At 37.5% G+C, this 14413-nt stretch overlaps 1 protein-coding gene across 1 annotated transcript in view; it reads right to left on the reverse strand.

Moving 5' to 3' along the window:
• LOC140172746 (VPS9 domain-containing protein 1-like) overlaps window positions 1–14270 on the reverse strand; it is a 46262-nt gene extending 31992 nt beyond the window's left edge. Inside the window, exons 1-3 of the mRNA XM_072195877.1 lie at window positions 13985–14270; window positions 11421–11493; window positions 5932–6030 (exon numbers count right to left, since the gene is read on the reverse strand). Coding sequence (XP_072051978.1) covers window positions 5932–6030; window positions 11421–11493; window positions 13985–14089 — 277 coding nt within the window. The 5' untranslated portion in view covers window positions 14090–14270. The remainder of the gene's footprint in view (window positions 1–5931; window positions 6031–11420; window positions 11494–13984) is intronic.
• Window positions 14271–14413: the final 143 nt, after the last annotated feature.

Below are 14413 nucleotides of genomic sequence, written 5' to 3' on the forward strand. Positions count from 1 at the left end.
CTCCTGAAACCATATAGTCTTACTATACAGGAGCTCTGATTAATTTACATCATAATTATAGAGCCATATTTTTCACTAACTAAACTTCAACAGTTACAACCTACTCAAAAACTGATACCAGCCTTTTATGAACTTTATGATGACTAATTGCGCAATGATCATCAACATTCTAGCATTCTCCTTTGTGTCAATGGACAGACTCCAGCAAATCAAGTACATGTATGATAATGACATTTGTGACAGGCCTACTCATTTAAAGTACAGCAGAATCTTTCTCATATATGAAGCCACAAAGATAAAGATGATCGATCATGTCTTGTTCCGGGTTTCAGAAGCAGAAGGGAGACAGTTTTACCTTTGGGGAATGTGATCTTACAGGTGAGTATGCCATAGGCCTATCTTCCATGGATCCAGAGAAGCCTGACAAGCCACCGATCCAAAACCTTGCAGCTGTATCTTGAAGATATGCAAGGGACACAAGTCTTTCACTTCTTAAATCAAGTGATGTTTGCAATTAAAAGATCATAGAAAACTGTGTGTGAAATATAATGCCGAAAATCTGATCTGAACCTCTATTTGAGGAATGTGATGTCTAAGGCAGACTGCGGCTGGATTAACGGACTTCAATGAAGCATTGCACTCTCTTCTAGACAAATAAAAAGTGATAATTATCCTCCAGCTGATAAGCTGTTTATGATATTGTCAACATATTGTATCAAACTCAGCATTTACAATACAAAATAATTATTAAACAGGCTCAAGAATCACAATTTCTTTCAGTTTCTATGATAATCTACTACATTAAGCATGTGCAAGGCTGCCGAATTCGCAACCTTGTTACCAAATCTTCAGGGGGCATGTACAGGGGGGTTCATCTACTTAAATTTATTTTTAATGATCATATTCTTGTTTAGTATAGTCGATACCATATTTTCAGCAGCAATTCATAAAATTTTTGAATTATCACACCCCCCTACTGATAGGATTATCTAAGTAATAGGATTATGAGGTGATAATCACTTGCCTATAAGTTGCTCCTGTACTATCAAATGCAAAAACAGAAATTCTGTTCTTTGTTTATAATTTGTGTCCCTCACTATGGTTTCTTATTGCTTTCAATCAGGACATAAATACAATTTGTACCATCAGATATTGCTAGAAATAGGCACATTAAAAAGATAATACAGACTTTTATCAATGCAACACACGTCACAGATTTGTATCTGAAAACAGTCAGAAACACTGCAGATAGAAATAAAACTATAGCCACCATATGTTTGACTTTAACATAATTGTCCACTCAATCATCAATAGTTTGACCAGTATTAATTAATTCCTTCAGAGACAGCGGTCAAAGACGGAGACCAAAATTTTGCTGGTTCAGTTAGGGTCAAACCACCATTAATTGACAAACTATCTGTTTTGGTGATCCAATGTTATTGACCAGAGCCCAGATGGTGATCGACATTTCAAAAAATATCCCAAAATAAACCCATCAGAGGCAACTTGATAATTGGTAGTGGTTTCCCGGAGTGGTTTATAACTAGCAAACAACCTGGGGAAGTTTAAGGTGGATCCACCAGATTAAAGGAGCATTTAGTGGTTTCTTCTGCTGATTATAAATCTTTTTATTTGATTTTGTTTACAAATGAGGAACTTGTTGTTTTCATGTTTTAATTGAAATGAAATAAATTCATATTCCTCTTAATTCAAAGTTTTTGGAAGATTTTTTTGCAAAACTAAACGAGTGTTCATAATAAAATCGTCGTTGGGCAGGAAAAACCTCTGGCCCCTGAACATGTTTAAAGCAATACCTCTTATGTAACCTGTTGGCAGTTTTGTTTTAAACATGTTCAGGGGCCAGAGGCACATACGAGGTTTTCCTGCCCAACGACATAATAAAGCGCAATGTTATGATCCTGATAACAGAAACACTTGACGTACAAGGCAGAACCCACAAATTGGAATCAGCTTTGCAGGTTGTTATTATGGCGTATTTATCAAAGATATGTCGTCAAAGGAAGGAGGTCATTGATTGGTTAATTGTTCAATAGCCACTATCATGTTGATATTACCTCAATTGGTCCTGCTTATCATACCCACCCTGCTACAATTAGAAACTCAAGTACTAAAATAACGTGTAGTTGTCGTAAGTGTTGTTAGTGGCAGTGGCGCAGTGTCATAGGGGGCACGGGGAGGGGTGTAGGGGGCACGTAGAAAATAACATAACAATCAGACCCAATGCCCCCCAATGTACAAATTATTTCAATTTGTACGTGGGCAATGCCCGATTTGATCCCTTGCCCCCTACTTGCACCCCCAAATGAAAAAGGTAAAGTAGGCTGTGGAATTCTTAAAACCTCATATTTGGTCACTTTACCCTAAAAACCCTGCATTTATTCCACTTTTGTACCATATGTCACCAGTTCAGCTTCAATATACCAACATTTTCTGCACGCTTTGCACACATTTGTACCATAAACTTCTTTAGTCGCCAAAATGTGCTGGATTCACTATACTTCAAGACAATACTTCCAACCCCATGCCCCCAATGTCAAAAAGAAATCTACGCCACTGTTCCGGGGACACATTCCAAGCAGATCCAAGGACTCCTCAGAACCCCCGTGTCCCCCAGTGCGCCGAGGGTGTTGACACACTTATGAACGATACCTGCCCCCTCATTTATTATGTTTCCCCCCTTGCCCCTCCCCCCAAATGAAATGTCTAGTTCTGCCACTGTTGCCAAGAAGTAGATATGAGAGAAGAACAGCAGGAAAGATTGACACTGTATAGTGTACATACTGTATAGCTACTCATCAAGAACTTGTCCCCTTGTCCAAAACTGACAGAATGTCTAATTATAGTTCAACTTAGGCTTACAAAGTACAGTTTCCTCTTGAAGGTCCTGTAACTGCTAAGGTGCAATTCCAGGAAATATTGCCTCATTTAGTATTTTTAAAAAGAACTTTAAAAAAGAAAAGAATGACTTGGAGCCTTGTTACAGCTAATTACTTAAAGTCTATTAAAATGTTCCAACAGCGAAGACTTTATTCCAAGAAATGTTGTCACATTTTAGAGACCTACTTCCTTTTTACACCTTGAAGCCCCATACATGTATAAAAAAAGCAACATCGCCACAAGCATGCAAAGCTTTATTCCAGGAAATGCTGTTTCATTTCAAGTTTCAATGAAACTAATCATTAACATAGTTTACACAGATATGGATGAGATTGTTTAGATGACCATGATTTAAAAAAAAGCATGGTGATTTATAGTGCGCTGCACTACTCACAGGCACAATGCCTAGACGTTGATCCACAAGCCTGAGCACATATAGCACACTTTACATTTTACCATTGTGAGGTACCATTAATTCTAGATTGCCGCAATTTACAGGTTAATTACCGATACTACAATTTGTAAATGCATACACATGTACATGTAAAGTGCAACTGGCAACCACTTTCCTTTCATTTTTTAGTTTCCTAATTTTGGATGAGGGATGCAAGAGTATAATGAACTCGCCAGAATGTAGGCAAAATAACTAATTCTCGATCATGAGAGGTTGTACCTTCTGCGACCAACATGACCGAACCTCAACCTTGCCTACCAACGACCGTGTGATTGGTCATTTTTCATAAGCTGCATTTGCGCCGTAAGCACCGGGCTTTGCGTAGTACACTCGACACAAATACCTGTGCGTATCCAAGTTGGCTCTCATGATCGAGAATTTGATACTTTGCCTATAGTTGGTAATATTGTACAGAGACTGTCTGGATTGCAGATGTAGTTTAACAAGCCTTGATGAAAATATATCAATATAAATAAACAGGTCAAGATCTTTATCCTCCTGGTTAATTGAAATAAAATTGGACAACACTTGATCAAATGACGATACACACAGCTCTCGAATTAAGAATCTGAAGGGCATGGCAACTTTTTTTAGGGCAAGTTGATAATTGCCTTGGATTTTCATTGAAAAGGCAAGGCAGCACAGCAGTTTAAGAGGGCATCATGGCAACTGTTGAAAATTTGAGAAGGGCACCAAGGCAATTTCTCAAAAGTGAAGAAAACACACACAAACATCTAGATAGATAATTTTATAATGAAGAAGCAGGGCTAGGGCACCGACGGCAACTTCATTAGAGGGCACGGCAAGTGACTGCCTTGGGTAAAGGACCTATTTTGAGGGCATTACGACAGTGGGGGTGGGCACCCACGGCAAAATGCAATGGGTGCCGTGGGTTAATTTGAGGGCTGGATACACACTGGGGGGTGGTCACCTGGTGGGGACACTCCCCTGCAGAGGGTGACACCCATGACCATTACCAAAAGTTCAAAATACCCCCTTTCGCTGTTGATCACAAGGACATTTCATGAAATTTTACCCCCTTTTTGACTCCAAAACAGGGACACATGGTACTTTGAAATGCCCCTATTTTTATAATTCCAAGGACACTTTTGCAAATTTGCCCCTATTTTAACATTTCAAGCATAAAGGCTTCAACACACATGCACAAGTCACAGTATTTTTAATATTATATAGAATTCTGTGGTACCAGCCAAATTCATGACCCCTTTTTATCCATATCGAGGACAATTGTTACCCCTAATTTTCCAATTTCGCGGACAATTTTGTCAGTGGATGATTCCTCAAATTGACCCCTTTTTAGGTGGTTTTGGTAACGATCATGTGGTCAGTAACTCAACTTTGAGCCATGCATCCTTGTATAATAAAAACATAGACAAATAGTCAGATTTTGAGCAATTAGTGTTGACGCCAGGTCCATTTTGGCCATGTTGCCATTTAGGAGCCCATTTTTGGCTGATCAACACTTTTGGACTCTCTTTTTTGACCCTCAAAAATTTGCTACCTTTATTAGTTACGCAATTTATGGTCTGGTTTGAGGGTTGGTTAAAGAGCAGGTGTAGCACTTTAATATTCAACTGTCCCCCTTGTACAAGGTGTTTCTTTTCAATGTACTTTATTATTCAGTTCTCTGTTTATTGAGAGAGTGAATTAATTCTTATTGTCTAGATACCAGATTTTCAACATACTTGGAACAACCAACCTCGTGGTCAGTACCACTGACCAAACTACTGACCTTAAACTGGGATGTGAAGTTAAACAGCTTGAAGACTGGTAACTTCCAGTTGGTGTGTGACATCACCTTACATGTACAACATCATTTGGCGAGGAAAAGTTCTGATTGTTCTGTCCCAAGCATGTGTCGATCACGATTGTTTCTGACTGAGCACTCAACCCATACATGTATGGCCTTTTTTTACTCCATGTTTGTGCCACTGTGCTTTGTGGTTGAGGAATTTTATGTCCTCAAGAAATTGCACATGTGCATTACATGTTTAGGGGTGCATCTTCACACCTTACAAATACCGTATTTCGTCAAATAGTCGCCCCCCCCTCAAATAAACGCCCCCACCACTTTTTTCAACCAAGATGTTTAAAAAATGCCGATATTTCCATGCTATCTTGTGTAGTAAGCTTACCAAGTTGCAAACATGGTCGATAATAGCGTCACTTTTTGGCGGAAATCTGGATTGGAAACCTGGAAGTGAACCAGAAGTCAGTGTTTCTAGTTCATAGTTCGTCATTTTAGCGTGAGTTTTAAGTTTACCTAATGATTTTAACGGAATTATCGTTCTAAAATTGACCTTGAATAAACGCCCTTCTTGGGGGGCGTTTATTTGACGAAATACGGTACTTGTTTAGGGTGTATTTTTGAGACTTTGTGGTCACATATGATACCCCCTTGTCAATGACCAGTGGCCCTTCTTGTGTTATCCAGTCCACCTACCCCTAATTTATGTGTGTTTTAAGATGTACAAGTTCTCAATGTATTATAGGCACTGATCCATCCCGTAATTATTCATTCTACCTTCCCTAAATCAGAAACACCTAGGAATACTTACCGATAGTTTCAAACAGAGCAGCAGATCTCTCTGTACACTGTTGCACCAAACGGACCATCTTTTGGGCAGCACTTGACTGCACAGTGTTACCTGTGGAAGCTATGTAATATAAAAAAGAAAATATTTCATATTTCTGAAATATGGTAATTTGCAGCACTGTTGGATTTTAAGATATGAAACACATGCAGGAAACTTAAAAGTGTAAAAGTATCCCTTATCAATCTGGCTATTGAAGTTTCATCCATGGCTTCTAATCCCAACCATTCTTTCCATAATATGTGACACAATCTGCTCCTGGGGGCCAAAGGAGGCATTTTTGAAAATTGAGTACAATAATTATTACAGCGTGTCCCAAAAGTAACTTAACATTGTGAATTTGCCATATCTCAAATATTTCCTACTTCATACCAAAATGGAGAACATATATTCACATAGATTGATCTTTTAGAATTATTATGATACCAAAAACAGCATTATTGATGACCCCTTGACCTTACTGTGCGACTGTACACATGTGTGTATCAAACTCCTAAAAGCAAGCTCATATATTCTTTGTTCAAGCACATGAATGATAGAGTTGGTTCACTCACTGCACACGCTACATTTAGGTAAGAACATTCATGGATTACATGGCCTAGCGTAAGCGAGACTGCTGTTTGAGATTATAATTAGGATATATTGACAATATTAAACTTTACTTTAAAACCGTTTAAGTGAAGATGAATTTCCTATAGATCAACAAATTCAGATGGTATGGTTTTTTTGCCGAGACAGAGTCGGACAAACTCACTCAAGCAAAGTTTAAGGAACATTTTAATGTAAATTATGCACCCAGCCGAAATACAATCCAGCAACTAGTGTAGAAATTATTATCAACTGGATCTGTTCATGATCTATCTCGGGCAGGACGTGGACGAACAGGAAGATCGGCTACAAACATCGATGTCATACGAAGAGTGGTGGCGAAAAGCCCAAGACGATCAGTATGTCAACTTTCAATGGAGAACAACGTACCGCGTACAACTGTTCATCGAATCCTCAGAAAAGATCTTAAGCCGCTTTCCATATAAATCCAGATAAAAAGAAAATGAAGATTACGCATTGAAAACAAACAAACAAAGAATCAAACAAACACAGCAAAATTAAACAAAACAGATTTCAAAACGACAAAACGTTATATCGTGTTATCACGTCTCAAATGACGAGACTTGTTTTGCGTTTATAACAGTGGGTTTTAGGGTACGGTAGATATCCGTTAATTTCATGCCAAAGGGTCATGACCACATGTTTGGTATCATAACATTTCTAAAAGAATTATTTACATACTGTGCAATTTTTGTAACAACACTATTAACCCAACTCAAGTTATGGCAAATTCACAATGTTAAGTAACTTTTGGGACACCCGGTACCTTAGGGGCCATTCCATAATTTTCGCCATTTTCACTTACGTTACAAAGCGTGTAACTTTTTACCCCCTCCCTCCCTCGAGTTACGTACAAATAAAATGGTGAAGGATTTCCACGAGTACTACTAATAGCAAAATTGAGATGTTGGGTTGGGGTTGTGGCTATAGTTTAGGTTAAAGGTTCGAGTAGGGTTAGGGCTATATTAGTGTTCCAGGAGTACAGTTTGTTCTGGATTAATGTTTTTACAGATAAGTTGAGAAATACTGAAAAAAAAAACCTTTCTTTTTAAACCATATTTTCATGAAAACTTAAGATGCAGCCCGAATCTAAATTAAATGACTAATGCACCCCAAAATCTGCTGAACATCCAATACTCTCTTTTCCACTAAAGAACCCCCGGGATCAGATCATATATCTTTGCTGCCATTGGTCCAAAAGCAGATAGAAAATAGTTTTTAAAATGCATTTTGGTATTAAGCATAATGTAAAATAGGACTACTGTGCATATTAGACTCAAAATTAAAGAGATGGCATGTTATATAGAAATTGTTAAAACAAAATGAACAATTTTAGGTTTGGAAATACATAATTAAAAACCCATAAAATACCATAATTTGTCACTTTCATTTTTTTATTACTCAAACAAATCGCCATTTTCTTATACGTACACATGCCTAGGATTTTACCCCTCCTCCCCTTACGTGCGCTTTGTACGTAAGTAAAAATAACCAAAATTATGGACGGCCCCTTACACAAACATTAGGCTATCATATACTGAAAGCACCAAAGGTCTAGCATACTTGGTTCTTTTAAGTTAGTTCTGACATTTTGTGAGGTCTATTTTTTTTAATGTATTTTATTTGTTTTTTTACTCCATATTTTTGCCTTTATCCCGCTTTCAAATTTGCCGCTTTTGGCCCCCGTGGACCAGATCATGTTACATATTGCATACTCCCCATGCAAAATATATAGAACCAAGAACAGGTTTGTAGCTAACTAGCCCAAGTTAAAGATAGTTTTACTATCCAATTAGATCGTGGCTTGGGCCACAATTTTTAAGGTGAAGTGTACGTGAGGGATGTGGGAATAGGCTACAGGGTATTATCCCTAAAAATTGGGGGGGTTGCCTTTTTATGATGAAAAATCATTAGCTTCAAAACTAAAACATTAAACTTTTATTTTCCTCCCAGCATCAGTACTGGTTACATCCAACCGGCTATGCACCAACCAGGGTAGCTACAACCAATTTAACCCATTAGCAAGTTTTTTTTGAAGAATTGGATTGAAACATGTGAAAGGTAAACTTGTTATAATAAATATCAAACCAATTATTACCAATTATCATTTAGTCTACAGCAGTGTGCACTATCTTGAATCATCAATGTCTACCCTTGGATCAAATATTGTGCACACACATGCTACACGTGTCCATATCCATGACCACTGTACAAGCTAATATGTCCGGGAGGGGGGGGTCACTTGTCATTGACAAGCTACATTGTAGGGGTATCATATGCGTAACCAAAGATTCACATAAAAGGGTCTGTTTTCATGATCATGCAGTTGTTGCAAATACTTGTTTACAGTGCTTTTTTGAGACTTCATTCACTAGCACTACTTGCATGGTTCTATCTGAAGTTGTGCAATGTACATGGTATTTGAATCTTAACAGCATACAATGTAGGCCTATATGACTAATCCTCCAGGTAACTGCACAGTCACAAAATACATGATGCAGCACTGTGTTATGTCTTGAGATGTGAATGCTCTCTTCAATTATTAGGCCCTGTTTGATTTCTGTCAATTTTAAAGAATGAGGTGGCCTTGTCTTCTGTCAGTTGATCATGTAGTGAGCTTCCCTTCTGGTTTATGTTTCTACACATCATCAAAATACAAGCAAGACTGAGCACAAAGCTAGCTGCGACTAGCACTACTTTCGGGCTCTGTTGCTTTTATATATATACTATCCAGAGAGGTTGCGTCAACGCCTCGCCCTACGCGCTCGCTAAGTCTGTGAGCGCCACAGACTGCGGCTAGCTGTGACCAGAGGCCAATTTAATGTTGTGATTAAGGGAAAAACTAGGCCCTATTTGCCTATCAAATAACTTCCATCAGTTAATCTCTTGTATAACATGACCAGGAGCTACTTTTTAAACTGAAACTCTTTCCTATGGTGAAAAGTTTCAATACCTCAATTTCGCATGGCAGAATACATATACGTGTAGCAGTGTTGATTGTGTGCAAGTAGCTCCTGGTTCACACAACACAAAATCAACTTCAACTGGGCTCCCATATACTACTATTCACAAAAGTAGAGTCCAGTTACAACCCAGCTATTTTCCCTGCTGGCTGTAATTCCCCTTATAGGGGCAACACAAGACAAGAAATGCCTTGGTGAAAGACTACTCAATAACCTGCATGTATCTACAGACTGTCAAAATATGAAATAATTGAATTTCCTACAGCAGATCATTTGCCTGATTATTATTTCCCGTTCTAAGTGTGTGGGTGGAATTTTAATATACATGAAAAATTATATCATTCTGTATATAAATGGACTTGGATTTACATGCAGACAATTAACTTTATTAGCCTAATTTATAAATAAATAAATAACATAATTATTTAGAGCATCTGTGGTGTGTGTGGGTGTGTGTATATGGAGGGCTGATAGTTGGGGTGTGTGTATGTAAGGTGGGGGTGGAGATGTATGGGTGTGTGAGATGTATGAGTGTGAGTGTGAGATTTTGCCTCAACAAGTGCAATTAATTTCTTTGAGTAATTTTATGGTGTTTTATGTTTATTTTATATGTAATATTTCATGTAATTTGACCTACGGGCCACGAATTTGAAATAGATTTAATCTGAATCTGAATCTGAAAACAAGCAAAACCATTGAAAAAGCACATTTTGAGGAGTTTTTTGAGAAGAATTTGACCTTCATTTCAACTTCTTTTTTTTTTTTTCATTTTGGATCCACAGTCTTGCTACTACATGCATGTGAGTGTGCAAAGTAAGCTTTTTTTTTATTTTGGCTGTTTCATTTGATACCGGTACCTTAAAAAGGAATTTTGTGATCCACAGCCTCATCCCCCATTTTTCTCAAAAAAAAATTGAGATTTTTATACCAAATGTTGGAAACCTCTGGCTACATAATGTATTATGTTTATGTACAAAATATTTCTTGTAGATTAATTCGTTTAACAAAGATATCGTCAAATTTGAATTTTGTTCTGGTATACCAGAACGTAATTCAACAGTGGTCTATCTATGGAGCAGTGTAATACACATAATCATGCGTAACTCACAAACGCAGAATCGTATCAACTGAAATTTTGAAAATATGATTTTTTTCGTGGATATCTACTGAAAAATATCATAAAAAGAGGATGCTAGGATCACGAAATACTTCTTTAAATGAGACTTTTTACTACATGATTGATATGCAAGTGGCCCCTCTGGGATTTACTCTAGGGTTATAATATTTGTTACTCCAGCGAAATACAGAAAAATATCTATGGTCTGTATTCCATGAAGCCAAAGGCTGTTGGCTGAATGGAACACTGCACCAAATATATTACCTGCCAGAGTTGCGTCATTAGGAGTATGCAGGTAATACAGATGGTGTTTGACCAATGAGATTACAGAATTCATGTCACCTATAAAAGGATAAATTAATGTGCGTATTTAAGGTGGTACTACAATTACATACACCCCTGATAAATTTTGTGACTAATTTTGCATTTTTCTCAAAAAATAACTGGTAACAACAGGTATATTATAGAGGCAATTAAAAGAATCCAATTACTTTACTGAAATTTCAGTGATTCAAGACAAGTGTTTCATTATGATATGTTAAGAAATGAGGTATATTATTCTAGCTGTACCTCTTTTCTTATCCTAAATAATGTACAGCTTGTCTTGAGTCACTGAAATTCCAGTGCAGTAACTGGATTCCTTGCCCCTATAATATACATTTTAAACTTTTGTTACCAGTGTGTAGTAATTTTGTGAGAAAATGCAAAATAAGTCAAAAAATTGATCAGGAGGTGTACCACCTTAAATGTGTTTAACTGTATACCTTTGAGCTTAGCATCTTCCAGAAGAGAGTGTGATATGTACTGGATACAGCTGAGATACTGAAGATATGCTTCCTGGAAACAAAATGTAAATTTATGCATTAATTGCAAAGTACATTGTACAAATATTTTGTACAGATTTCAACCAACAAGTTAACTCGAGAAGTCCAGCTTTGAATTTGCTCAATGATAGGGGGCTGTACAATAACTATAAGCCCCCAAATGGCACGACAACAGCCCTCGAATTAACCCATGGCACCCATGGCATTTTGCCGTGGGTGCCCATCCCCACTGCCATGCCCACAAAATATGTCCTTTACCCAAGGCAGTCACTTGTCGTGCCCTCTAATGAAGTTGCCGTGGTGCCCCAGCCCTGCCCCTTCATTAAAAAATCATCTATCTATGTTTGTGTGTTTTCTTCACTTTTGAGAAATTGCCTTGGTGCCCTTCTCAAATTTTCAACAGTTGCCATGATGCCCTCTTGAAATATTACAAGCTGCTGTGCTGCCTCGCCTTTTCAGTGAAAATCCAAGGCAATTTTCAACTTACCCTAAAAAAGTTGCCGTGCCCCTTCAGATCCTTAATTCGAGGGCTGCACGACAAGAAATGCTTGCCCCTCCATTGGCCTGCCAAAAAATGCAGCTGATTATGATGGGTAATCACATCACATGCTGCTTAAATTGCACTTCAACTCAACTTTAGAATGTTCAAAATAGGCCACTCAAAGTACCAGTGGGCTATAGCGAAGCCAATGACTTTTTTGGTTATTTTTGTTTTTTTATGTTCTATACATATATATATATAGCAAGTACTCTCAACATGAAATGACAAAATTTTTGGCCTGGTGTCCGAGAAAAAAGTGTGCAGCGCCCTCTTGTGTCACCATACCTTATTATAGTGGAGGGAGTGGATTTGAGTACAAAATCCTTCAAGTCCTTTTCTGGCATGTTGCTATGATTTTGGTGTCTAAATATATGTAAATGAGCTCAAAATACCTAATTTTGAAAGTTGCATGAAAATTGGACATTGCGTTTCCTTAAAAATGGGCATTTTGGGTCAAAATTGAGCATGAGGGCGCTTTTTATGATTTTTCGCAAGTTTACGTCCATTTGCTGTTTTTAAGTTAATAGCTATAGACATAAATTACATTTTGACAGGGTATGCCGCTGGGAATCTGAAACTTCTACCCGTATTTACGGATTTTTCAACCTAAAAAATGCAGCTGATTCGACCGTTTTTGACCATCTTATTTCCCAAATCTGGACCCATGTTTGATTTTTTTAACCTAAAAAATGGATAATTAAACAGTTTTTGACAATTTTTTTTCAAATCAGGACCCTGCATGTTTAGGGATTTTTTTCTCAAATTGGGAACCATGTTAAAGTTCAGACTCCCAAACTACACGTAGTAGCCTACACGTCCCTAAAGTACCTACATGTATTCAGAATTATAATTATACAATTCATTTTAAATATCATGACAAATAATTCCTTGGTTTAAAACGTCACTACCCAGCAAACACAAAACGTTTTTTTGACATCATTCGCAAAAGGTTAGAATAGGTTGCCAGAAACCGTTTAAATTTTGGGTTATATAAAGGGTATAAACTCTTTTCATGACATTCATAAACATATTTTGATAACTTGTTTGCAGAAAATATTTCCAATAACATTTTGAAAACATTTTAAAAATATTTTTGTTGTGTGTTTTTCATACAAAACGTTTTAAAACGTTTTCATGAACTTTATATAACCCAACATTTAATGTTATTAAAACGTTTTTACCAAAATCCAAAACACAAAATATAACATGTTTAAAACGTTTAAAAAACGTTTTGTGTTTGTTGTGTACTGAACTTGCTGTAACTTGACGGAAATAATTATGTTGATATGTGTCCCAGCTTGTAACTTCCTATTTCAAAGCTCTAAAAAGTTTTGGCCGGTAACTTTTTACCCGGGCCTGCAACTTTTTAGAGTTTCGCCGGCTGACCTGTAACCAGTGTTCGAAATATGGGTCGATCCTTCATGTAATTATTTCGTGTAAGCTAATCCTAACCCTAACCCTAATCCTAACCCTAACACTAACCCTAATCCTAACCCTAATCCTAACCCTAACCCTAACCCTAATCCTAACCCTAATCCTAACCCTAAACTAACCCTAACCTTAACCCTAACCCTAACCCTAATTTCGTGTAAAATTACATGAAGGAATAACCGAAATATGCCTCAAAAAGTTACAGGCCAGCCGGGCTTGACCTTAAAAAGTTACCGGCCAGCCGGGCCGGCAAATAGATGCCAGTCAGAAAAGTTACCGGCCAGACCAAAAGGTTACAGGCCAATGGCCGGCTGACCGGCCCTATTTCGAACGTTGCCTGTAACCTTTTGAGGCATATTTCGAACACTGCACTGCCACTGGCACTGCCACTGGTCCCAACTTATTTTTTACACAAACCAAATTCACTATAGAAGACTAGTGTTAAAGTGACCACAAATCTTTTAATACTTTATTTTTAATGGAAATAAACAAGTGACAATATGGCACTGTATCATGTTGTGAATTTACTCACTCTCTGTTTCCCATCAGAATCCAGCTTGATGGCTTCTCTCACTCCCTTCATTGAAGCTATCAGCTCCCTGTCCAACAACCCAACACTTGCACCAGCTGCTGCCATGTTTTACTGTCTCTTCGTCACTAGGTCAATGAAATGCCACAAAAAAGGATAGAATCGTCCCTTTGATTATTTCACATCTCCCTGTGAGTCGAAAAACATTTCTTGAACCTTATTTTCATGAAATTTAGGTGTTTAGCATGATTGGTGGTCATAAGATTTTTGGTCACTTTGTGTACATATAGGGCGCCCTCTGTATTTCATGACCTTTTGTTCTCAATTTAAGGTGGCTGTGTACTCTCAGACATGCATGTAGTAAAAGTGCAATAACTTTGTAATTATTCGCAAAAACATATAAAAGTATACATTTTATGAAGGCAAGACATC

The sequence above is a fragment of the Amphiura filiformis genome, chromosome 16 (genome assembly GCF_039555335.1).
Source record: "Amphiura filiformis chromosome 16, Afil_fr2py, whole genome shotgun sequence".
Classification (NCBI taxonomy): Eukaryota; Metazoa; Echinodermata; class Ophiuroidea; order Amphilepidida; family Amphiuridae; genus Amphiura; species Amphiura filiformis.